This window comes from Cyanistes caeruleus, chromosome 1 (assembly GCF_971803275.1).
Source record: "Cyanistes caeruleus chromosome 1, bCyaCae1.hap1.1, whole genome shotgun sequence".
Classification (NCBI taxonomy): domain Eukaryota; kingdom Metazoa; phylum Chordata; class Aves; order Passeriformes; family Paridae; genus Cyanistes; species Cyanistes caeruleus.
The window spans coordinates 131,705,077-131,731,247 of NC_141701.1; the positions used below are offsets into that span (position 1 = coordinate 131,705,077).

General features: G+C 41.1%; 1 protein-coding gene across 2 annotated transcripts in view; it reads right to left on the bottom strand.

Moving 5' to 3' along the window:
- The window catches only part of FAM171A1 (family with sequence similarity 171 member A1), an 88,159-nt gene extending 81,142 nt beyond the window's left edge, over positions 1–7,017 (bottom strand). Inside the window, exons 1-2 of one of the 2 annotated variants that reach the window (XM_086858835.1) lie at positions 6,710–7,017; positions 6,072–6,217 (exon numbers count right to left, since the gene is read on the bottom strand). In XM_086858835.1, the coding sequence (XP_086714961.1) occupies positions 6,072–6,165 (94 nt within the window). In that variant the 5' untranslated portion in view covers positions 6,166–6,217; positions 6,710–7,017. The remainder of the gene's footprint in view (positions 1–6,071; positions 6,218–6,709) is intronic. The other variant, XM_086858828.1, reaches the window with a different exon arrangement.
- Positions 7,018–26,171: the final 19,154 nt, after the last annotated feature.

The window sequence follows — 26,171 nt, forward strand, 5'->3', positions numbered from 1 at the left end:
GGACTTTTGTGCCCTGCCTGCATAAACTGCTTTTACTCAAATCATACTTTTATATCCACTGCAGCTCTGTTTAAATATACCCAGTCACCCAAGTAGCTAGTGATGACCCCTAAGTAATAGGGAGTCAAATTTAGGGATTATACTGTACATAAATGATTTTTTCCTTCAGTTTTTCCTCAAGATCTGCTGCACTTCAAGCTAGCAAGAGTGGCATGGGTATATCTGAATCAGAACATCAGCATTTTACAGAAATAAAAATGTTTCTCTATGTTGAAACATAAAAATACTCCTTTCAAGGGCTCAGACATGCAATTATGTCAACTGTGATTCTGTCTTATTTTAAAGTGGAAGATTCAAGGCACTTGGAAAGAGCAAAAAGAAATGGTAGTATGTTCACATTCTTATGGCTCTGTATTTAAAAATACATACATGCTTTCCATTTTCTAATAAAACTAAAAATGGTATTTGTAAAAACCATGTGTATAATGCTTATTACCCATGCACAGCAAGCCAGATATTACATTAACTGAAAGCTTAATGTAAACCAGCTTTCAGGATAATGTTTCTGGAATTTCTGAAGGAAAAAAAAAGCACTCTGTTCTCTTTGGCACTTCCTAAAACAAAGTGTTTTAGTGTTCATTATTAACATGAATTATATTAGTATTATTACACTGATTTTTTCTAGTAAATACCATTTACACATGCTTCTTGCCTCCCTTATTTTTGCTTCCTGGCATGTATATAAAATGTATATTATGTATATTAATGTATAAAACCATTGGGACCTGTGGGAGAAGCAGAATACCAACACCACAGTTCTCTCAGAAGTTGCCTTTTGTCGTGTCTTAAGGCAAAACAGACATATATATACTGGAGCAAAGGAAAATTTATCTTACAAAAAAAAATGTAGCTTGCATAAGATAATGAATGTTTAAGTCAACAGAAATAATGAAAGTGCAATGTCTTGATTTCAAGTTGCATGTATTTCTCAGTTTGCCTTTGGCTGACCAGAAGCAGAACTCTCCCTGAATTATAAACCTGATGTTCACAACAACTGTATTGATCTAATGTACTGGAATTTGAGATGTGGAATAGAAGCATCACTCCCAACCACACTGCTATTCAATGGTGAGACCTAGAGCAGGGCTGTTAAGAAATGCCATTTAGGCTGATCCTCCAACCTGCCAGGTACACCACATTCCTACAATGATGTGACCAAAGCATTGTGTTTCCTTGGCATGCACTTGCTTTGCCCACGGAAGACAAGAGTAAAAAACTAATCTGGAGTTTGCAATAGGAAGTGGAGCGACATTTCTGTTCCTCCATTTACCAAAATCACTGGAGATTTCTTATATTTTCAAAAAAATCAAAATGCACAATTCCTCTTCCTCCCCAGCACACAAATACATATAGCCAAGCTTCTGTTAACCATTACAATTAAAAACTGTAAAATTACATTTCATTCCTACCAGAAACTTCTATTTGAAAACATTCACTTAGCCAAAAGTTGACACAGCCACCCGTAAAGGTCTCATGAACCCAGTTTTTAGTCTCAAGCAGGAAAAGGCATCAGTGTTGCGTTAGACAAAAAAAGGGCAAAAATAAGGAGAGAGGGAGAAACACGTGGCAATTAACACAATCTCAAGACACACATGGGCAAAAACAACACAAGACACAAGTGGGACCGCAGGGAAAGCCAGCATATGAATTTGTCACTTCACAAGTGCATACATGCATTATTAAAGGTAAGCTGAATCACTTAGTGCAAGGTATTACAAGCCAAAAGGGTGAACACAAATGCTCAGGAGAAAAAGACTGCAGTTTCAAACCCTCAGATCACCTAGGTAACTTGTTCATCTGACTGAGCGAAATCAGTTACTAGGCACTTGCAATCATTAGTAGTTAAAAAGGAACATGAAAAACCAACCTAGTGCTTACCTGGATCTGATAATTGATCAAATCAACAAATTCCTCATCTTCATTAACATTTTACAACACTATCTAGTACTGAGTAAACAATTGGCTCCCCCACTAGCATCTACTCTGAGAAGTCTATTTGCGGTCTCAATTAAATAAACCTTTGGATTTGATGGTCATTAGTAATTTGCAGCTGAATCAGAAGAGACAGTATGGCTGTGCAAGAGGAAGGAGAGAGACTACAAAGACTATTTCTGCATCATCTAAACTTTAGCATAATTGTTAAATCTGCAAGCTTGGGATAACCAGTTTAAAAACAAACCCCCAAAAAAAGCCGACCCAGAACTGGAGGGTCTTCTCAGAGCTGTTACTGTGCTGTCCAGAAAAGCAGACTTTGCGGAATGTCCAGCTGAAATGGTTGTGAAGTTAGCTTCCACTAAGTAATGGAATGGCTGCTTGCAGGAAGGCAATTCCAAACAGCAGCACTCAAGCATCAATCCCCCTGTCCTCCATGCATACAGGGGGAAAAAACACTGCAGATCCTGACTAAACAGCAACATCTGAATTTTTATTCACCATCATACATTATTCGCCTAATCTCATTCTGGGATTGTGAAGGTGGGATATCCTGAGTATATCCATCTACTAGTAGGCTAGTATTTGAATTGGGTTAATTGAAATGGTATTTCATTATTCATAACTTCTTAATTTTGAACAACTAATAAAATAGGAAAATCAACTGAAATATGAGTTAAAACCAATACACAGTGCAGCAGACAAATATAATGCCAGATTCCAGCACTAAAATAAAATATTCTAGGATTTCTCTAAAAAGACCTCCCTAGCAGCTAGAATTGAATAATCCTCATCTTCTACTGAGAAGCAAAATTTACAGGATAAAGAAATTTAATCTCTTCCCAAATTACACTGATTATGCTTACATTCTCCCTGGATTCATGTTGCATCTTCATATAACTCTTAAATTCCTGTTTGCCAGGGGTCTGTCGTTAAGTTGTACAGAAGACCTACTCATGTGAAAAATGTGCACTGTATATTTTGTATACTCACCAAACAAATCACCAGTGCCAATAGGAATTCAGCTTAAGGGTTAGTTTGGGGGCTTGTTTGTTTGTTTTAAAATTTGCACACATTCATTTCAGCACTGAAAAAAACTGAAGTTCTGTTAGAACAATTAAAAAACCCAAACAAAACCAAAACCAAAGAAAAACCCCACAAAACCATAATTTAGTTCTCATCTGAATTACCTGTCAGGTTTTACGTACTTGAGAGAAGTTATAGAGGTAAAGGTTCTAAAGGATACCTTCATGGATATCTAACAGCCTCATGCTGGAGTTCCAAGCACCAACACTGACAAAAGTGAACAACTCATCTGTGAGAATTTTACCCTATTCAAGCAAGTTACTGAAACTTAGAGGAAACTCTGTGACCTTCAGAGGCCACAAGAGATCTGCATAAAAAAGTCATTCAGTTTTCTAAATACAGTGCTAAGTGCAGAGCTTAATAATCAGTACTTCCATATTCACAAATTACGTAATCAGTCTGGCTGAAGAGAATCTGAAGCTGGGACTGTCTGAACATATGTCTCAGTGAGGGAAATACTTGATGCAAAGCATCCCTCCTCATCCCTTCCTTAATCAGAACACTGACTACAAATCCCACCTTTAAAAAGCTCCAAATCCAATACCTATTTATTTGGTTTGTTAACCAGACATGAAACAACCAAGTCTCATTTGATCTGTCCCACCATCAGGAAGGCTCTCCACCCTAGTCTCATGTAACCTATCCAACAATAAATATTGCAGCCGAAGCAATTATTCCTTAACGGCATGCTCTGGTTTTCTAACCTCTACCTTTATTTCAATCACTTGATTTTTAACTGGTCCATTCACAGCCACAAAGGGAAAGGCAGTCATCTGCAAACATCCCTGAACTTTGGCAATGGCCCTTTACTTGTACCTACAGCTGTGACCGTGGACTAAAAGGGCAAGAGGGAAAAACAGCTAGTTTAGGTTTTACAACCATTTAGCACGTACTGTGCCATGTGTATACAAACTGGGAATGTACCTGGTACTAAAACTATTTTCCCCAGAAAATCATCACACCTGATGTTCAGGAAGCTATTCAAGGCTACAAGCTGGCATCACATAAACTTTCAAAAAAAGATTCATAGTAAGGAGGTGGTAATTATGAAGTAGAATACACTTTGATATGAGATCAGCTCTACATATCCCCTTGTACCAATGTAGGTGTCTAAAGAGTAAAGATTGAGCTTGTAATGAGGCTTTGGAAAGTGATACTATGAAAACTTCGATGTTCTTACATGGAAGACAAAATTAGACATCTCTATTTCGATAAAGATATTCTCAACTTACTGACATAGCTGTTACTACTCAAATAATCAGCCATCAGTCTTGATGTGGATGTAGCAGCTACAGACAAACCCTTCCACACCATCTGAATTGAGCTTGACAATAGAAGACAAGATCAACACAGCAGTTGAAAGGCACTAATTCTGGCAATACCTCACCACTTTGATCACATGAAAGGGATTTTCCATATGATACAAAAATTATAGCAGATTTTGATATTACCTTCATATCTGAAGTGCTAGCTTCATGGGCCACACACAGCTCTGGTTTTCTGGCATGCTTATCAATAAACTCAGTATATCCCGAGTTTAGTGGCCTTTGAGTTTTAGTTAGTGGTTCTTATTCCAGAACAGCTATTTTTTTGTCCTTTAAAAAAGGCAGGAACTGGTATTACATTTGATGTCAGATTGCCTGGCATGGTAGATTTTCCTACAAGATACCTTTGCCTTCTGACTACTCTGTGCGTGAACACATGCCCACCCAGATCCTACTTAGTGTACCTAAACACAGCCATGAAAGAAGGAGACCAAAAAGGTTACTTTTAATGTTTTATTTCCTGCAGCAAGCATCACTTACTGATTATTACAACCTGTGTGAGATAAGGAAAGCTCCTAGGAAACAGGACACAAGCGTACCCTTCACATGGTGCCCATCCACCCCAGCACTGCAGGAAGGATGCTGCCAGCCCACTGCCATGAAGGCTCAGCCGGTGTGTGATCGCTCATCACAGATGACACATTTAGCCATTAGACAATACATGCCACAAGGCCAACACAGACCACAGGGGAGGATGCATTTCCTTCTAGCATGTCTTGTACCCCTATGTACACAAGTTTTCTGCATCCTGACATACCCATGGGCCCGGTAGGCGCGATGCCGCCGCAGGATCCCCGTCGGAGCCCGACCGAGGGGTTGCCCTCCTGCCACAAAACGCAAGGCCGAGGGCAAGGAGGGTACGGCGGCGTCTCGCCCCTCGCCGAGATTCCACACGGGGGAAGGCTGGAGGGCAGGTGCACCTCGCCGGCCGAGGGGCTGCCACACCACGGCACAGGTGAAGACCAGGGCTGGCAGCCCAGGCCAGGACCCGCAGCCCGGCACAGGAGCATCAGGAGCTGCTCCAGGTGCCCCCGGCGCGCTCGAGCAGTGGCTCGCTGCGGCTTCTGCGCTCTCCCGGGTGAGGGCGGAGGAGACGCTGCCCGGCCGGGGATCGGTCTCTGCCCGGCTGCCCAGGGGCAGCGGTGACAGACCCCGCCCGGCCGGCGGGAGCCACCGCGCCGAACAAAAGGCCCGGCGGAGGCCCGGAAACGTCCCGGGGCCGCGGCCGAGCCGCGCCGTCAGCCCAGGGGGCGAACCCCAGCCTGGCGGCCCCGCACGGCCTGCGGCTGCCGGTGCCCCCCACCCACCTCTCACCGCCGCGTCGGGCCCTGCAGCGGGCACCCTGAGGAGAGGGGAAACCGGGGAAAAAGGACGCAATGCAACAGCTCCGGCGGCGCCAAGGGACGGAGGGAGGAACGGAGGGGGCAGCACAATGAGGCCAGCGCAGCCCCTGCCCCTGCCAGTAACAAAAGCTCCCCAGCCCCGGGGCTGCCTCCGCTTCTCCGGGCTGCGGGGTCTGCAGCGACCGGTGGAAGCCGGGAGAGGTCTCACATCACCGACCCGCTTCCCCGCCGTACCTTCGGGCCGGCCCCCCGCACAATGCAGCCCCCACCGCCCCGGGGACCACCGCACAAAGCGGGCCAGTCCCGCCGCCCATCCCGCACCGACCTTGAACCGCCTCGGGCGCCCCTAAGGTTTTGGTCACCGCCTTCCACACGTTGCAGCCCAGCAGGCACAGGAGAAGCGCCGCCGACCTGCTCATTTCCACCCGCCGCCGCCAGCCGCCGCCAGGGAGAGAATCGCCGCCGGAGCCGCTGCCCGGAGGAGGAGGAGAAAGAGCCGCATCAGGGGCTGGCCCGCTCCGCGCCTCCCTCCATGTTGCCGTGCGCTGCCCCTCCTGCTTTCTCCGCCTGCTGCATTGTCGTCCCGCCGCTGCGCCCCGGCTCCGCGTCCCGCGCTGTCCCCTCGGGCGGACGGCGGAGGCGTGGGGGGAAGGAAGGGGAGGCGGGAGAGCTCCGCGGCCCCGCTGCCTGTCCGCCCGGGTTTATTCTTTAATTCCGCTCCCGTTTATCCCCCCCGCTCTCCCCGCGGGAGCGGCCCGGGCTCCCCGCCCGCCCCTTAACCCTTGGCGGCACCCCCTGCCCTGCCCGCGCCCGGCGGCGCAGCGCCCTCTGCCGCCCGCGCCCCGCCCTGCCCCGCCGCGGGGCTCCCCGGCAGCGGCGGTGCTGCCCCGGCCCGCCCGGGGCGGCCGCGTGTCCCGCGTGCCCCGCCGGCCCGGCCCGGCCCGGCCCGCCCGCCGCTCTCACCTGCCGCGCTCACCTGCCGCGGGGTCGGGTCCCGCCCGGCCGCGCCCGCCGCCCGCTCTCCCTCCCTCAACGGCTGCAAAATGGCCTCCCCAGCCGTGCCGGCCCCGCTCGCCTCCCACCGCAGCCAGCGGGAGGGAAGAGGGGGAAGGCGGGCGCGGTGACCTGCTCTCCGCACGGACGGGACGTGTCGGGTCGCAGGGTCCCCCGCGGCCGCGCTGCCACGCGTGACCTCTGACCGGGCCCCTGCCGCTGCTGGAGTATTTAAAGCGATTTTTAAAAGCAAAACGAGCCAACCAACTACAAAGAAAATGCACTCATCTGCTGGTTTTAATACAAAACAGTTTTAAAAAATGCTATAGCAAACTGCACAGGAACGGTGAACTCTGGGTTGGAAACCGTGGCATTGAGGGCTGAGACCGGGCACGGCCCGTGCGGAGCATGGCAAAGGTAGAGCTGGGGACATTCTGCGGGGGCAGGGTACCTTCCCTGGGAGCTTTCTCACTGGGGTGGTTTGCATCTTCCCTAAGAGCATCTCTCGGCTTGCTTTCCTTCAGGCAAGCAGGGGCAGAACACAAGGGGACAGCAGTCACTCCTCCCTTCCCGGTCTCTGCTGAGCATTACGCGTCCTAAGGGAGGGAGAACAGGCGCTCCTCATGTTTCCTCCAGCACGGAGATTGCTGCTCCAGACAGCTATTATGGCAACTCTTTACACAGCTGTGCAAAGCAAAGCCCCTGCCTCACGGATTTCCCACGATCTGCTCCCAAACACTGCCAGTGCTTCAGCTGGCCTCTAAGACTGAAGTTTGTATACCTACAAATTTAACCTCTCACTGAGGTGTCTTAAAGTTTCAGGATTGATTTGTAAATCTATTTTTAAGTAAAATCTTCATGTAAAAATATGATGTGTTATAGATTGATTTTTAGGAAGCAGTACAGTTGTTTGTTTGTCATTTGAGTGTTTGACCAGAGTAGCTAAATCACAAGCTACAGGTTGTTTATGAATTTTATGAAATTCTGGCACCCCAGAAGTGTTAAAACTGATTTAACAGATCATTTTCAGAGACATTACCGTTTACAGCATACAGATTACAGATTGCAACATATTTCACTTTGGTTTTGCTTTTTTCAAATACATTTTCTGAGAGCTGATAAATACTGTGTAGACACCGCAACTTTAAACTTTTATCCCGAGAATTTGGAGGATTTATTTGTAAAGTTCAGTCCCATAAGAAAACTAAGTACAAAAAGGCTATTCAGTTTCCAGAGAAGACTAAATGAACAAATACAGATCATGTGATCTTACTCCTGCTTGTCATAAACAAAGATTTCAATATTGTAAACTCATGGCATGTCTTAACTGTGAGGCAACTTGTTCCTAAAGAAAGGAGGTTGGCCATGTGGCAAATAATACAGCTTTTCGGTTTTGGTTTTTTTTTTGAGATCCAGTTTCTCTTTCTCTGGATGTTCATGAATTTAAATTAGCACACACAGGATGATCTTAGAGCTAGAACCTGATATAAAACTTATTTCTGTCCACAAGGAAAGATAGAGCATTTTGTTACAAAGAGGAAAATACATTTTCCTGAATAAAGCTGTATTATTTTCACAAAAAACCAGATACAACAATTCTTGCAACATCAGTGGATAACACATAATGACTAAGGCTGGAAAGAAATGAGATATTGCGCAGAGAAATCACTGAATTATCAAATGGTTTGGCCTGGAAGAGACCTTAAAGATCGTCTAGTTTCAATTCCCCTGCATAAGCAGGGATACCTTCTACTAGACCAGGTTGCTTAAAGCCTCATCCAATCTGGCTTTGAACACTTCCAGGGATGGGGCATCCAAAACTTCCCTGGGCAACGTGTTCTAGTGTCCCACTGTGCTCACAGTAAGGAATTTCCTCCTGCTATCTCATCTAAACCTGCCCTCTTTCCATTTACAGTCATTCTCCCTTGTCTTATCACTACATGCCCTTGTAAAAAGTCCTTCTCCAGCTCTCTCGCTACACGGTTTCCCCAGAGCCTTCTCTTTTGCAGCTGAACCACCCCAGCTCTCTCAGCCTGTCTTTAAAGGAGAGGTGTTCCAGTCCTGTCTTCATCTTCATATCCCTCTTCTGGACTCCTTATTTGGAGGCCGCAGGACAGTTCACAGTACTCCAGGCAAGGTCCCATGAGAGGAGAGGGCAGAATCACCTCTCTCAGTAAACCTCCTGGTCACTTCTTGTGATGCAGCCCAAGGTACAGCTGGACCTCTGAGCTGCAGATTTTGAAAACATGAGCTGTGTGTAGTACCACACACTCCCTACATTTCTCTTTATTTCAGCCCAGATATTCTTACAAACTATGCTGGGCACACAGGGCTTATCTCTTACCTGAAAATTTATCTATATAATTACATGTTAACACTCACATAAATGCTGCTATTCATGTAATGAAACTGAGCTATTCCTCCAAACAGCTTCTCTTGAAATGATCTTTTCTTTCTTGCCCCAGTGAGCACTGAAGCATCTAACACTGACATACTGGTAATGCCATTGATTCCTAGATGAAAACTCCTTGTGACATAAGGGGTAGTTGATATCTTATAGCTCAGTTCAAATCCTCTTCAAATTTAAGCAAATATAAGTTATACCCCAGTCACGTTTTCATGCCTTGTTTGCTGACACCCACTGGCTAGACACCCTTAAGGGAAAAAAGGAGACATTTTACTGCAGCCTGAGTAAACACCACAGGAGCAGTGTCAATAAATAACATTAATACAATAAAATTACCTAAGCAGGCTGTAGTGAGAGCTCAGTTCTAATTTGGGTCATACATGAGCCAGCAGAATGCTTTTAGAGCAAAGAAAGTGAATGGTATCCCAGGCTTCATTATTCAAAGCATTGCCAGCTAATCAAAAGAGGTGATCTCTCTCCTCTACTCAGCGCTGGTGAGGCTACACCTGGAGTCCTGTGTCCATTTCTGCATTCCTCAGTCCAGGACACACTTGGGAGAGTCAACCAAAGGTCATGAAGATGATAAAGGAACTGGAGTATCTCTTCTTTGAGGAAAGGCTGAGAGAACTGGAACAGGTCAGCCCGGAGAAGAAAAGGCTCAGCGGGAGTCTGATCAATGTGTATAAATAAATACCTGAAGGGAGGGTGCAAAGAGGATGGAGCCAGGCTTTTGTCAGTTGTGGCCAGTGACAGGATCAGAGGCAATGGGCACAAACAGAAATACAGGTGGTGCCCTCTGACCATCAGGAACCACTTTCTGTTGTGAGAGTGACTGAGAACTGACACAGGCTGCCCAGAAAGGTTGTGGAGCCTCCATCCATGGATATATTCAAAAGCCATCTCAACACAATCCTGGGCAACTGGCTCTATGAGGCCCTGCCTAAGCAGGCAGGTTGAACCAGATGACATCCAGAAGCTCCTTCCAACCTCAACCATTCTGTGATTTCTATTCAGGAAGAATACTTGAGCCCTAGCACTGGAGGTGCAGTGGCAGCTAGATGGCTTGGCCTATTCCTAACCCAAGGTGGCTACTTTTTCCTTTCTGCAGCATTTCCTATTTGTCCAGTCCATGCTTATGCTACACACAGTACATTTTTACATTGTACAAACAATGTAAATTATATTTTAAATTGTACAAACACATTTTCAAATAGCTGACTATTCAAGTAATAAATGCTAACCTACTTAGAACATGAGTACCTATTAATGAGGCTCTCTGTACCAATCATTAGTAGACAAACACATTCAATGAGTGCCTTGGAGACTATATGGATTAGTTTGCAGGTAGGCTACAATTAAAATTTCCAATTTTTAATTCTACAATATTCAGAGACCCTTCAAAGGTATGCTGAATATGCTTAAGGAAAAAGTTGGGCTAATTAGTTCTTGTCTGTTCCTTCTCACAATTTCTACTACCGTATTTCTTGTGGTAATATTTCCACATAGACAAATACAAGTTATGAAAGCAGTGCTCAGCCAACAAATTTATAATGGAGGATTAACAGCTAAATATTTCATATATAGCAAGTGAATTCAGTGAACCAGAAGGTACAAATATTTTTGATAAAGACATAACTCTAGCAGGCTGTTATCTAGCCTTTCTGGTTGGCAGTAGCAGTGTGTCCATTTGAAAATTGCTTTGAAGTACTTTTATAATTTCTAGAAGAGTCTTTGTTTACCACAAGTTACTTTACATATGGAAGATCACACAAACCTAAATCTAAAACAAACAAAAAGAGTGAACATCAGATACAAAGCCCTGATTATTTTGTAGTGCTCCTGATAAATTGAGCCAGCTACAGATTATGTGGTATTAAATATATTACATGAAAATTATAGAAGCTATTTAGTCATAGATCTTTCAAAGAAAAAAGCAAAGTTTTATGACCAGGACAACAATTATTTCATATCCTTTTAAGAAATCTAGCAGTGATTGAGTACTATTGTTATTTTAGTTGTAGCCATGCTGAGCATGGATACCAAAACATAATGTTGTCTTTGGCATAAATACCTTTCCCCCTGAAGATCTCAGATAATTTCAATATTGACATAGACATGCTGTGCTATTAATATGAGACACAACTATTGCCTATGTGTGTTTGTAATGTAAAGAAATGTTTGGCTTAGGAAGACCTAAGTACTTGCTTACTTTGGGAAAGCAGAGCAAAATATACAAATTATATGTGAAATACATTCCCATACCTGACTGCACACTAAATCCCTTAGTAGACAACTGAATGTGGACCAGCTCAAGACTTCAATAAATATCAGAGCCAAAAGTAGTATTTACTGCCCTATTTCTGTATTAAATAAAAACTGTATTTATCTTATGGGAGCTGCCAGAATAGGACTAGGCTGAGATTAAAAAAAAATCTATAAGCATTGCATAAAGGTTGTAGAGGAAAAGCCAGTAGGGTGTCTTGAAATTAATATGAGGGTTTTGGGAGGCTAGGCTCAGCAGCTTAGAGGGGACTGGGAGATCAGAAGCAATGATGAAAGGATGACTGAAGAGTCAGTGGGTTCGGGGACAGGAGAAGGAAGAATGAAGGAAGGGTTGTGTCGAGCCTCTGGGGCTTTTGGAAGCTATGGGGGATATCAGAACATTTTGTAACAGGCAAGGGGGGTTTTCAGCCTCTGAAGTAGTTTAGTTTTCCAGATCTTCCTGCATTTCTGAAAGGTGAATTTAAAACAAACAAAAATATCTGAGAGTCCCAGATGAATCCCTGACATCCTTAACTCCTCTGAGAGTTAAGGATTTATTAAGAATTCCAACATAACAAAATTCTGAATAAAATAAGGTGAAACATTTATACTAAGGATAATTATAAAGTTAACATAGACTATAATTAAGAGGAAGTTGTTATTCAGCATAAAAATCCTTCTTTTCCCTTTTCTGTTATTTATGGCTCCATTCAGCTGAAAGGATGTCTGTTATTTGGATATCAGCTAGGCGAACCTGAAACTTTTCCTGAAGGTTTGATTTAAATTATGCTGGATATTATTTACATGATTGTCTGAGCTGCCACAAAGCTCTTACAATACAACAACAACAAAAAAAGTCAAAACAAACCAATCTTTCTTTATGCTACAGCAAGTGACAACAAAAGATAGCAGTAAAACAGAAGCTTTCTAAAGTATTTTTTGGTATATAGCCTTACTAAAACCACTGTCTTCCCTATAGCTTTCAATACCCAAATCTAAGAGCCTTCCCTCTCTGTTTAATCACTTTGATGAAATGCACTCAAAGCAGTTTAGATCTGAGTTCCTCACCACCAAGTCACACTGTTGCTCTCAATTCTCTCCTCGAGGCCACCACAGCTGTACAGCTCCTGTGGAAGTTGATAGCAACACAAACACCCATCCAGGCACAGCTCTGTTCACAGAGTTTGTGAGTGTTTGGGCTTCCTTCTACCTCCTGATGACAGTCAGCAAAAATAAAATGCAAAAGTCTTGCTTAATGGCCTTGAGTTGTCATTACAAGTCCTGAACTAAAATCTTTGGGCGGGGGGGGGGGGGGGGGGGAGGGGAAGAAACCACATTATAAATCAATACAAAACTAGCAAACATTCCTCTCAGAAGCCATTATCTTACTCAGGTTTTTAAAAAATAATTTCTTTTAAATTCTAAAGTAAATTATATTTTTTTGTGGCTCCCCTTTCTCTTCTTTGCCTGTAATCTCAACTCCTGTCATCCAGGACACTTCACTTTTCTCATGGTTTTGGTTACTGCCTATATTAACCAAAATCTAATTTATCTTTCTGCTCCAAATTTTGCTTACTTCAAACTTTAGTTTCAAGGATATCAGCTTTACAATTGGAAATTATAATATTCTACTCAAAAACCTTGAATTTTCTTTACTACTAAAAACCTGATTACTGTTCCTTCTCACCCAAACTTCTAAACAGCCCTTGTTTTTTTTTTTTTGTCTTTTCTTCCATTTGTTTAATCTCATGCATTTATACTATCTTATATTTCTTTGCCATACCTACTACCATAGTCTTGTTCAAGCAGTTTTATGTAATTTCTATTATTACAGGTACTCCCACTTTCCTACTTCAACTCTTTCCTCCCTTAATCTTAATTGAGGAATGGGGATTTTTTTACTGATCAGAACCCTTCCCTTATCTTTGGTTGGTGTCAATATACTTGCTGAGTCACACAGACAATGCTGCATCAGTATGAATCATTCTTCATAAGAGGTGAAAACTTGCCATTTTTAAAGCTCAGGGTTTGTTTTTTTTTGGTTTTTTTTTTTTCCAAATGCCATTATGCAGCAGCTTTAAAATAGTTCAAATTTATTGGCAATTTGCTAATACCTCTGTTCCAGGATAGAATACAATAGGATATTGTATTCTATAATACAATAGTCTATAAGGGACTCACAAGGATCATCAAGTCCAACTTTATCTAAAAAGCTTGACTTTTAAAATATTTCAGATATTAATTTCACCATTTTATGCCACCAGCTCCTACTGGAAATAATTTTGGGAATATTTTGCATAACTAGTTAAAAACACGAAACCATTGTGGCACTTATTGATATAATTTTTCTCAGATGGCTGTTCTGCTGCATCTCACTGCCACACACATCCCATCACGCCTTAGTAATCACTTCGACAGCTACAGCTGTGCCAGCAAATACAAGTAGTTTCTTAGCTCCCAAGGGTCCACCTTTAAATTAGTGAGTTCTAAACACTGTCCCTCCCACAACAATTTATGTGATGCATTTTGTGATGTTTTTTGTTTTCCTTCTGTCACTAAACTCAAGCTCAGAGCTTGCTACCAAGCTGTTTCACATGACACTAAGTAATTAAATTCTGCAGTATTAGTATGTGGAAACTGCTTGGGTTTTCACATGTGTTTATGCTTATAAATGGTTCTGATGGTTTACTTGCTACTATTCTGAGTCTTATGGGTCCCAGGATGTCTCAATATCTCAGGAAGCATCTTGGTGTACTTGAGCTTTTTTCCTCATCCTGCCACTTCACAATATTTTGGAAATAACCAAAAGCCAAATCCATAATCTTTTAAATTTTTGTCATTCCCTGCAACCTTTATGCCTGAAAGTAAATATAATCACAGTCCTGCTGTTTTCAGGTTACTCCTGAAGACCTGGAATGCACTTGTTCTCTGTGCATAGCACAAAGTGGGGAAGCAATAGAAATGAGTTTCTATATGAAGAAAGTGTCAGAGGAGCATCTGGCAGGGAAGGAAGTAAGACAATGTCAGAAACCTGTTGGAGGAAGGTGACCAAAGGACCAATGAAGAATAAAAATGTTTTTGTCAGCTGGGGGGAGAAGAGATGTCTGTGTTTTCTATGCCAGAGTTTAAGAGAAAAGTAACTTAGTCCCTGCTTTCATGAAAAGGAGATAGCAGATCTTTCTCTATGCATTTAAAATACAAAGGATACAATTAAAAATAAAGGGTGTTCACTGGCAGACTAAAAGAAAATTTAAATGCTCCTCTTTTTTTTCTTTTCTTTTTTTGTTTTCTTTTTCTTTTGTGGCCATGGTTTTGCTTTTCAGAACAGAACATTTTATGTAATCTAGATTCAGCCAAGAAGTTAATTACCGTGCTGGAAAATAGTTATACACTTGTGCCAGAACTTCTCCAGGTTGGGGTTTGCATATCTTCCCTTGTATTTCCTGTATACCTATTAGAAATGCACAGAACTCTGTCTGCACACATTTCTCTCCTTTTAATTTTTCCTCTTGTTTGTCCAGAGCATGGTGTGGGTCCCTTCCAACTCAGGATATTCTGTTATATTCCATTCCATTCCATTCCATTCCATTCCATTCCATTCCATTCCATTCCATTCCATTCCATTCCATTCCATTCTTGAATATTCTGTTCATTTTAACTGTGACACTTTTCACAGTAAGTTTGTATTATTCTTGATATACAGCAGATCATACTGACTGAAGACATACTGACAGAACCCATCCCTTCTAATTAAGCCTGAAATCTGTGCTGTTGATTACAGATGTATTAGAATTGAACATTCGTTGAAATTTTTATTAAATGTCATGAAAAAGATAGGACAGTGGTTATTGTCTCAGTTGCTATCTGAGAATTATCTCTTCCCAACTTTTTGGAGGACTGTATGTCTGAAATAGATACAGATTTCCAAGGGAGGGGAGGAGGAGTGAGGGAAGGAGCATCTGGAGATGGTTCTGCCTAAATTAATCATCACCTGGAAAAGACAGAGCTTAACTAGTGTGCAAGGAAAACACAGTGAAATGTGAAATACTGAAATGATGGGCAGGACTGTATTATTTGTCTCATGAGTAAGACCAGGCATTGTAATTCATCAGAAATAGAAATGGCTGTGAAGAATTTGTCTCATAACTACTTAGGAAAAAATTGAGGCTTCCTCAAGAGGCACAAGCCTCAGGAGATGGGGACTGAAGTGTTGTGAAATGCTTCTGTCTCTAACATTCCAAACCCTTGGAAAACTTGTGAACAGGCCTGGCTGTGGGAAAGGCAAAGTGGATAGTTGTCTGCTGGAGCAAACTTCTGTGGGCAACAAGCTTCTGCTGTTCACTGAAGCAGAGATCAGCTGCTTCTATGCAGGGCAGAAAACCTCTGGCTTTCCCAAGCCCTTCCACTAAGCTTGGTCTCACAGGCTTTGCCTGATCTGTTGGTGTTCCCACCATGCTGAGACACCATATGCCTCCTTGATTATTGATTACCCAAACGGGAAGGAGGGAAGGAGGGAAGGAGGGAGGGAGCATTACCCACTTCAATTTTACACCAAACGGGAAGGAGGGAAGGAGGGAGGGAAGGAGGGAGGGAGGAGTTACTATCAGCTCCTGCATCCAGCACAGAGAAAACTAAGGCAAGAGCATTTGTAGCCATATGCTGGGTACAGGATAGAGGGTAATATGAAATCTAAAAATGTGGTGTTTTATTCCCCAGGATTGAAGAAACATATGGTTCTGCTGAGTGTGGAATAATGTCCATAGATAAAAGACAGGTTATCCCTGTAATGCAAGGCTCAAGGACACAAGGACTATTCTGTTTCTCTTACAACTCTTGTACACTGAAAAGGAATATGGGAGACAAGAATTGGTAAAATATATTGAGATTACTTATTGACAAAGGTGGTATGGCCATCAGAGTACAGAAGTACTGTGCCACAAAAACTGAAATTATGGCAGTTTCTGCTTTCAACTGAAAAAATTATGCAAATAAAGACTTTGATTGCAATGTTTTCTCCAGAGCACAATGAATGTAGCTTTTCTGGGGAAACCCAGGAAATGAGAGGTGAGCTCATTACATGTATCCTATGGTGCTGTGATTTTATGAAGCTTGAGAAAATGAAGGCACAAATGAATGGGTTTGGCCCAAGAAAAATAGTCAGGCCCCCTAAGTGGATCACAAGCTTGCAGAGAGAGATGCTCAGGAAGCCCTGCATTTGGCCTGGTTGCAGGGACATTATTTCAGCATGGGAGTGACTCAGACTAGTCCCAGAAGTTAATCTGTCCAAATGTACACTGAATTTTTTTGCCTCTGCTTCAGACTGGCTTAGCACATGCCAGCTTGCTTTTGAGATGCGCTTGCTTTGCATTGAAGAATTTCAGTACCTCCATCAGGCACAGTGTTCACAAGAATGTTTAGACATGCAATTCCTATTAAAATGAAGGACTCGTGAACACTTATGAGATGTGCACTGTAGAAAACTGAAACTCTTCAAGTGTTAGGTTTAACCATGCATGGATGCATATGCATGTGGATACACACAAACTATTGAAAATGGAAATCCAGGAAGACCAAGTCAGAAGATGTAAAATTTAATCATACTTTTCTTTGATTTCCTTTCCATGAAAAGCATTTGTTTATGTGTTTGCAATGCCACCATAAAAATTGTCCTTTTTCAATCTTTCTCTATATACTGTAAAATGAAATGTAGATATATCAAGACATAAATACACGTAGGTGTACAACTGTAACTGTACATGGTAGGAAAATATATCTATAAAAATATACAAGGGAAGTATTAACTGAGTAAAAGACTTTTATTCTTTGTTTAGTTTAAAATCTCTGGAGTTAGTATAATTATTTTAAAATTTCTATACATATATAAAGACACACAAACACCACACATTCAGCAAAAACAGCTTGACAAAACAAAAGCACATTGGTACAATCTTACAGCTCATGTTCTTGCTTTCCAGTCAGGAAAGGTGTGCTTCAGAATAATGACATTAAAGGCTAAGCATGGCTGTGACTGGAGACCTGGCTAGCAAACACTGCTGGGATAATTAGCATGACCTCCCTGCTATTGCCATTAAGAGACATTAAAATGAGGGTATTTACAAGGGGTAAAACACAAGTGGAAAGGACCAAAGATGAAGTTTAGGGACTGGGAAAGTGGAGAAGGTGGTTGCAGGGATTTCCAGCCAATGGTAGGAACAATGGTTTCATGTTCTGTAATACAATCTAATGATCCCAGTTGGTCTTAAGCCTGATAGAAAGATTTTGTTTAAGAACTATAAAAAACTTCATTTTTCATAAACTCTGAATAATCTGGGAAAAGAAAGACTTTGTCTGATCTGAATTATGTGGTCTTTGTTCACACTGTACTCCTTACTGAATCTAGGGAACAATATGAGAGCCCTCCTGTGGACAGCTGAACACCTGTAAATTCCCTTGATTGCAGTCAAAGACAAGACAGCCCACTAGATCATTACCTAGTGTCTGATTTCTTGTTCAATGGGAGTGAGTTGTTATCATCACACCATTTATTGTGTAGAGGTGTGCATGGCATTCTCAAGAATAAATCAAAGGTGGCTGTCAAACACTGATGTTAGAACATCTAAGTTAAAGCACAGACAGAATAAAGTGAAACACAGAGGTAACACTAGTACAGAACATAATGACTTATTATCTACTGCTGTAAGTCAGCACAACTCCACCAACATAGACAAAAGAAGATAAGTGGATTGAACAGGTAGCCATATGGAACACTTTAACAAAAGGCAGTGGACTTGAAGTGGAAAGGAAGGCTCTGAGTGCCAGTCTGTGTCTTCATTCACAATGTGCTGACATTTACACCAAGATGGAAAAGATGTGAAATCCTGTGCTCTGACTGGGTATTTTTAATATATCCCTTTGCAGAATGTAGATACTGCACAAGCTACCCAGCAGGATTCTTGATAATAGTCTCCCACATCTAGACAACTTGCACCCTCCTGGGCTAATCCTCATTCACATCAACTTGGATTTACAGAAGTATCAGAACAAAAGGATTCGATAGCATAAGAAAGGCTGAGATATCACATTTTCAATATCCACAACTTTTTCAGTACAAAAAAAATTCCTTTTGCTAAAGGGGCAGAAAAAGATTCTATGCAGCCTCTTAAAAAAAGTGAGTAAAATGAGTAGCTGGTCTAAGTACATAGAGATCTTGAAAGGTTAGGAAAAAACCAACTTCTATTATAAAGAATATGAACCAAAATAATCCCTTTAAAGCTAAGAAATTTGATAACAATTTATCCCTTTCATAACTACAAAAATGAAATAATCTTTATTTTATACAGTCAAATTCAAGAGGGCACACTGAGGAGAGACAACTTAGCTCCTTTGAACAAATATGCTCGAAGCTTAGGCTGAAGAATCAAGTGTGTGCCCTATACAATGCAATGCGTTACATTACTGAGCTCTTTAAATGGACATAGGCAGCTAAATACCTTGGGAGAGCTGTCAAAGACAATTTACACAACACTGGTGATGATTTTCATTAGCATGAGTAAAGGTGCAAGAAGAAAATGCAGTATTTGATCCTTTCAGTGCAACATTAATTAGTGTTGCCTACCATCAGGTTACCAGCTTTACATGTTTTTGTAAGTCAGAGCAAAATGCTGTTCAAATAATCCATATCTGCAGTTTTTTCCAGCAGCAGGTCAGCATTATCTAAAACCTCTGAATAGTTGCTCCATGAAATTTTTGAGTTTCCTGATCCTTCTAGACTTCTAAATTTAACTATCTTTGGTCTCCTTGTCAGGCATGTGCAACATGTGACAAACTGTCTCAGTACAAGAATTTTAACTTGTGAATTAAAATCTACAAATCCAAATCGGTCCAAGTGGGGGGGCCTTTCTCTCTTGGTAGTACAGCCAATTGATCGGTAGATGGTGGTGGTGCACTGTCACCTGATGAAGTTGGCCGACGATAGTAACCAGCTGTTAAACCATTTTTATTATAGAGCAGATAAGTACAAGTCTCATACATGACTGAGTTTTCAATGTATCAGAAAATTAGAACATTAAGAAAAGAGAAATACTAAATATATGTGTCTTATAAATGAGGAAAAGTTGTATTTTCTTTTTTGTTTGTTTTCTTTTTCCCCTAGAGTTTCAGCATCCTGTATTTTAATTCAGTGAGGATGGAGTCCTTTAGCTTTTGCTGTTTTCATATACTAAATAAAATGATAGAAGTGAGAAGAAATAAAATAAAGATGGTAAGATGCCTAATGAAATTGTCAAACTCCAGAAATCCTTTCAACATGGTTATTTGCCACTTTCCCTCCCACATTTACTGTCACAGCAGCAACTCTCTGGAGCTGAAGAAGGGACAGAGAGAGCTGGTTTTAGTCTCCTTTTCCCAGGCTGGTGAGATGGAGAGGACAAGCACTGGGGACATCCTTCACCTGTTCAGGCATAGGATTCTGGCATGCCTTTATCTCTGAGTCTTGGTCTGTTTGCACTGCTGTTGGCATTTTGGGGCCTCTTTCTAGGGATATATATGCCATTATGCACCTGAAGCCAGGGTGCTTCTCCATGGGGATGGACTGTATTGATTTTGGGGCTTCTTCTGAGAAAGGAAGAAATGAAGTCTTGGAGCAGGACCACAAATGAGTGAATTAGAGTTGCCTTTCTGAGCAGTACAAGTGCTGAAGCTTTACAGCAGGATGTCTGATGGGAGTGCCATGCTGAAGGCAGTTAGGAAATACTGTAGGCTAGGAGCCACATATGAGGGACAGATCAGATTTCCAGTTAAACACATTTCTCACCCACTGGCCAGATTTGCCTGCTGCTGCAGTGGGAATTAGCAGCTTGTAGTTATAAGTATTTACATATGATGGATGATTAGGATGTAGAAAGCATAGTTTAACAGTAGAATATCTTTGAATGTTTATAGGCTTTTTTTACAGTTTTAAATGTAATGACTCCAGAACTGGGCAGTGACAGGGCCACATTAACACTTTTAATTTGCAACTCACTTCTGCCATCAAAAGCAATATTTTCTCATTTCCTAGGTCATGCTTTCTAGGCTGACTGACAGATTATGTGCATGAACAATCAGAGCTAAAGGAGCAATTTCATTTGGGCTGTGCATAAAACCTATTATGAAGGTAAAACCATATGTTAGTTCAAAATTGAACTAGTACTTGAGAAGAGGGTGAGAAAGCTGATCCAAACTGTTCCTTTTCCTCAATGATCTGGTGCCAGGAGAATCTGGTATCAGAAAAGAGAATTGAGGGGGAAGTCCAGAAGACCTGGCTGAAAGTGTCTTTCAGCATGATTGGTTCCTCTTCAGTTTTGGTTTTGGTCCTGTCTTCACCCAAAACCAGAACTGTATTGTGGGGTGGATGAGTCTCTACCTCATCTCAAAACTACTAGTATAAGCTGGGCAGAGAAACAAAGGAAAATGTGCCCCAAGGCTAGCAGGCCAGAAACAAGAAATGACCTTTTCAGATTTACCTGTCATGAGTCAGATTATTTTTCTCCTTTCCTCCCTCCCTACTTCACTGTAATTTTTCTATCACCTAGAAAGAAAAGCATGTTTAAAGATGTAATATAAAGAGTAATTCCCATGCTGCCCCTTTTGGATTTGAAAGCTGGTAAGAATTCATTGCTCAGTAAGTTAAACCTGATACTGTGACATTTCTAAGGGCAATGGTTATGTAAATACATCCTTATACTATCTCTAGGGTGCCACTGCAAACAAAAAATACAGTCCACACAGGGCAATGATATCATCTTTACATGACTGAATGTAGAAAATTGAAGACTCTAAAAAAATCTTTTATGAACAGCTTCTCTTTTATTAGGTCCTGGGAAAATATGTATTGTTTTAAAAAGAAACAAAGTAGTGAAGGAGTGAGAAATTCAAATAATTTTTCATGTTACTTCAAATATTAAAAAGGGAATACAATAAGATACAAAGGAATTCATAAACTCTGGTTGCCTTGACATAGTTAATTTTGCACTATGAAGGTGTCAGTGCAGAAACATCCATGTAAAAGAAAATAAATTCTCAGGATAAAATTAATATCTTAAAAAAAAATCATACCACAGCTTGTAATGTAAGGCTTAGCCATTAGTGAAGTTATTTATTAAAGCTAATTCATACATTATAATTAAAATGATAAGTTTACTATAGTCATGACAGCTCTTTCTTGATTAGTGTATATTATTCTTATATCAATCTTAAAGTCATGAACTTTTGGTAAATTTGGTCTAGAACCTCCATATGGATTAATGAGGTTTTACATGGAAATAGAACTTCCATTTATATATATAGTCTACAAAGACTGAAGAAAATTTACCTACATTTAAGTATCTCCAGTATCCAGATGGAGCAAAAAGTACTTTAAGGCATATGAAAGTCATTATGCCCTCTCTCTCTTACTCTCTCTCCCCCCCCACATATATAAATATATATATTTGATATAGTGTTAATGTTAGTTATCACACCTACCCATTCAAAGTGAAATCTCTATTTTTCTTGCCTAGATGCATGGCTAAAAGGAACCAGGAAACACCTAAAGAAAAATATCACGGTCAACACTGCAATAAAAAAATCCCCAGGTCCCTCTGTTCCTTACCATGTTATAAGGCACAGTACTACACTCCCTGATTCTGCCTATCTGTAAAGAAAGGCAGACAACAAAAGTCAAAATTTGGTCTTACTTTGACTTGAATGCAGTAATTTATTTTGTGCTGACTATTACCTCATCGTTTCCAAGAAAACAACACTTAGTATTAAAGATCAATTTCATGCTTTCCGAAGCATGCTGTGGGAACTTTTCTGTTGCTTGAGGAGATAAAGAATTTTTCAAGATGATCTTAAAAAAATTGCCACTCAGCCCATTACGTCTTTCTACTGCTGTTGATAGACTTATGAGCAGTACTGAGAAGAACTCTGCAGGATTGCTCTTGCCATTTTTCTGCCTTAGGCTACACGCAGTCTCTGTAGTTCAGCCCAGTTTTCCAGACTGTATGTCCCAAGTCACTCCCCAGGGAAGATGATTCGTATGCTTCACTGCTCTGCCTGTTCAGAAACACTTTCTAACATCTAACTTAAACCTCCCTCAGTGACATATAAAGCTCTTAGGTTTTTATCCCATACAACATGAACATGGCAAACAGATTACTTCCTTTTGCAGCAGCACTTTTTTACACATTGGAAGCTTATGTCTGTCTCCCCTCTTATTCCTCCTGTCTTTTGGCTGTCAGTCTTTGCAGACAGTTAATCATTCCTACTGCCCTCCTTTGGACCCCTTCCAGATCATTCACATATTTTTAAAAATAACTGGAGTTGCCAAACATCCCTTATAATGTGGGATTTCCCATGTTTAAGCCTCAAACCTCACATTCCATATTAAAAACATGTGAAATATTGCCTGCTTGAATATTTCCTCTTTATTTGAATAGGTGACATGGGTTCTGAGGCTGAAACATAGAAACTTGTAGCTGCTCTCCTGCCCATTCTTCAGAGCTGCCACATCACAGAGCCATCACTTGGATGTGGCTGTGACAGAAGTAAAAATACAGTGTCCCTATAGGAGCTGGGGAGGTCTGAAGAACAATGCACACCCTGATGCACCAGGAAGGTGTATCAGTGTTTTAAAATTCAGAACTCACCAATTCTGAGATGCTGGCTATCATCAGATGTAATCCTTCACCGAAGGACTCACCAACATAAGAAAATAAATACTCCTATGTTTTGTAGAAAATGCTTTTGTTTATACAACTCAAGAGATGACATTGTAGGTCCCTGACTTCCGTTTTGCTTGGGATTCTCCATGGTCTCTTCTCTGCAAAATGCTATCCAGCAAGTCATGCTCCATCCTGCATTTGCTCAGTTGCTTATACATGATTGCCTAAAAACCTTGTCTTCACTGTACTTCCTCTTTTTCTTATTAAAACACTTTTTTAATTTGCCAAGATCATTCTGAGTTTTGGTCCTGTGCTCCATTAGTCTTGCTGTTTCTCTCTGGTGTCATCTGTGAATTTAATGCCAGCTCTGCTATCAAACTGTTTAAAAAAAAACCCCAAACCAAAACTATAACCAGACCTAGACCTTTGAACTTTATGTGCTGTATCTTTAATTTTAACAAAGAATCATCTGCTATGTTGTTTGGAGCAAGTAAGAAGCAGAACAGACTTAACTCCTCAGACACCATTTCCATGGATACGATGCAACACAAAGGTATGAATTTGCTTCTTCTGCTTCCAGATGTACAGAAGTACTGTGACACTTGTAGAAGCCTGATGGTATAAGCTCTTTTCTGAGGAAAGACTGGAGAGTCATTCTGAGTGTCCTTAGTCTTGTCCACTGTGGGAGAAGCCCTGTTTCAGAGATGTGAGTGCACATATAGCTGGGGCAGAACATGAGATCAACCCAAAAGAATAAACATCTCCTCTCAGAACTAAGAATACTCCAGCACTAAGAATGTCCTCTGCAAAATATCTACTTCAGCAAATAGGAATGCTTTTTCTTGGAGTCCCTAGGTAACTGATAATAGCAAGAGAGAAACTACAGCCTTTTTCAGGCTCTAAGATCTGTGACATCCAACTGCAGCAGTGTCCATCACCTCTAAAAATGTAAACTGTAGCAGACCCTAATTGCATGAAAAGAATTTCCTTCAACATCATCAAAAGGTCTGGGATTTCTCACTTTGTGAAGAGTTTTAGAAGAATCTTTTAATAATTTTCAATGAATATGTATGAATCTTTCCAGTCTGGGCTTATCAGAGGAGAGAAGCTTGGCATTTAGGAAATGCTTGAGCCTAACTCACTTCATTTTTTCCTCAGCACTCTGCCTGATGATATTTCAGTGTAAAAGAAGGCTTTGCATCTGACCTTTCTATTCCTGCCAGAGAGACCTTACAGGCAGTGGCAAATTCTGTCATTACCCAAGGTGAAAAAGATACTCCCTATATAGATCCCTATCCAGTCTGGACATCTTGGCAGAAATTTATTTCTAGTTATTTCGGTCCCAGTGCAAAGCTTTCAGTGACCAAAGTGGGTGAAAAGGAGTGAAGAAAAGCAATTTGAACTATGTTTGAAAGTTAATTTCACACACTTACGCTATTTCCAACTGAATTTCTAACTTTTAAACCAATTGTTATTATTTTCCAGACCATTAAAAAAGAAATTCCTGTTATAAAGTGAGATGGTGGTTAATACCATCCACTTGCCAACAGTGGAAGTAGAGGTGGCTGGAAAGATACGAAATGCATAGCCTGTGCTGATAGAACATGGGCTCATAGGATTTATATGCACTCAGGGACCACTTACAGGACTGTTTTGTGCTTGTGTGGCCACACATGTGAATGTCATGGGCTAGTTTTTCTTTGCAATGATGCAAGGAGGCAATAATTCCCACATTTTTCTCCCAGTGACAGGAGGAAGGTAGCTTTAAGAGGTAGAAGGCTGAGGACTGGGACCTGTAGTTTCTCTAAGGTGATTTAAAAAGATTTTTTAACTCCAGACACTTCATATTACTAAGCTCCTTAAAGATTTATGATGTTTATGACAATCATTTTTCCTTGTGAAATTTTCTTTCTGCTCAAGTATTTACCTGTCAAGTCAGCAAAGCTTATCCTGTGAGGATTTCTGAATGTAAGGGGGAGATTAGTGTTTCAGGAACATACCTTAATTTACTTTAGAAGCATTTACTGGACTTCCTGCCATGCCTCCTGTCCAGCTGGCTGCACAGTCACTGCCCCGCCTCCCTCTGGGCTTCAGCTTTATTTTATTGAAAGGAATTGGGAAAAAAAATTCCACAAACAAGATTTGAAATGCTTTATATCATAAAATCCCACTTGGGATGTGATTGTTTTTGACTAAAGCAGGGAGCTTCACTTAATGGGATTAAGTAAATTTCCAGCTGCTTAGAGATCCTCCATTTCTCTGCCCCTCACTGACAAGGGAAAAAGAAGTTCAATCATAATTGTATTGCAGGATAATACATCCAGTGGCTTTTGACTCAGTGCCCACAGCTATCATTGCCTCAGCTGTACAGAAGGGAGCCAACTCAGGGGTTTTAACAAGACCTATTTCTCACAAAGACAGAGAATATTTATTTTGGTCCTTAGATGGACTTAGACATTTACAGAATCAGAGAATCATAGAATATACAGCATTAGAAGGGACCCATCAGGATCATCAGCTCCAACTCCTGGCCCTGCACAGGATCCCCCAAAAGCCACACAATCTGCCTGAAATGAACAGCTCTGGTTTTTATGTCCTGCTCAAGATGTTTGGGAAAAAATGAAAAACATCTTTTTTTTTTGAATATTAGCTTTTCACAGAAAATCGCTTCAAACTGATTTCCTTTCCTACATATTTCAGTTTTGGAGTATGTTTCACTGTGATAGAGATGGATCTGCATGGTAGGATCACGCAACTGTTTTGTTAGAACAAAGTAAGATCTAGAAAGCAAAATACAGCAATCCATCTTAAAAATAATAACTCCCATACCACTGCACAAATTACTTACATTACGTTTTTGAGATTAGCACAGTGTACTTCAGAAAGTCAGTTACCCTTTCACCCTACTCTACAAGTTTGTCTACCTTCACTGACCTTTGTTTCCCCAAAATATTTAGAGGAGGTATTAAAAAGGGGCTTTTTTGAGGTTGAGAATTACATGATCAATATGCTGTTATTGGGCTTTTTCTTTTACAGCATAAATTATCATTAGTTGTACTTTTTGCATTTATTTTTGTTA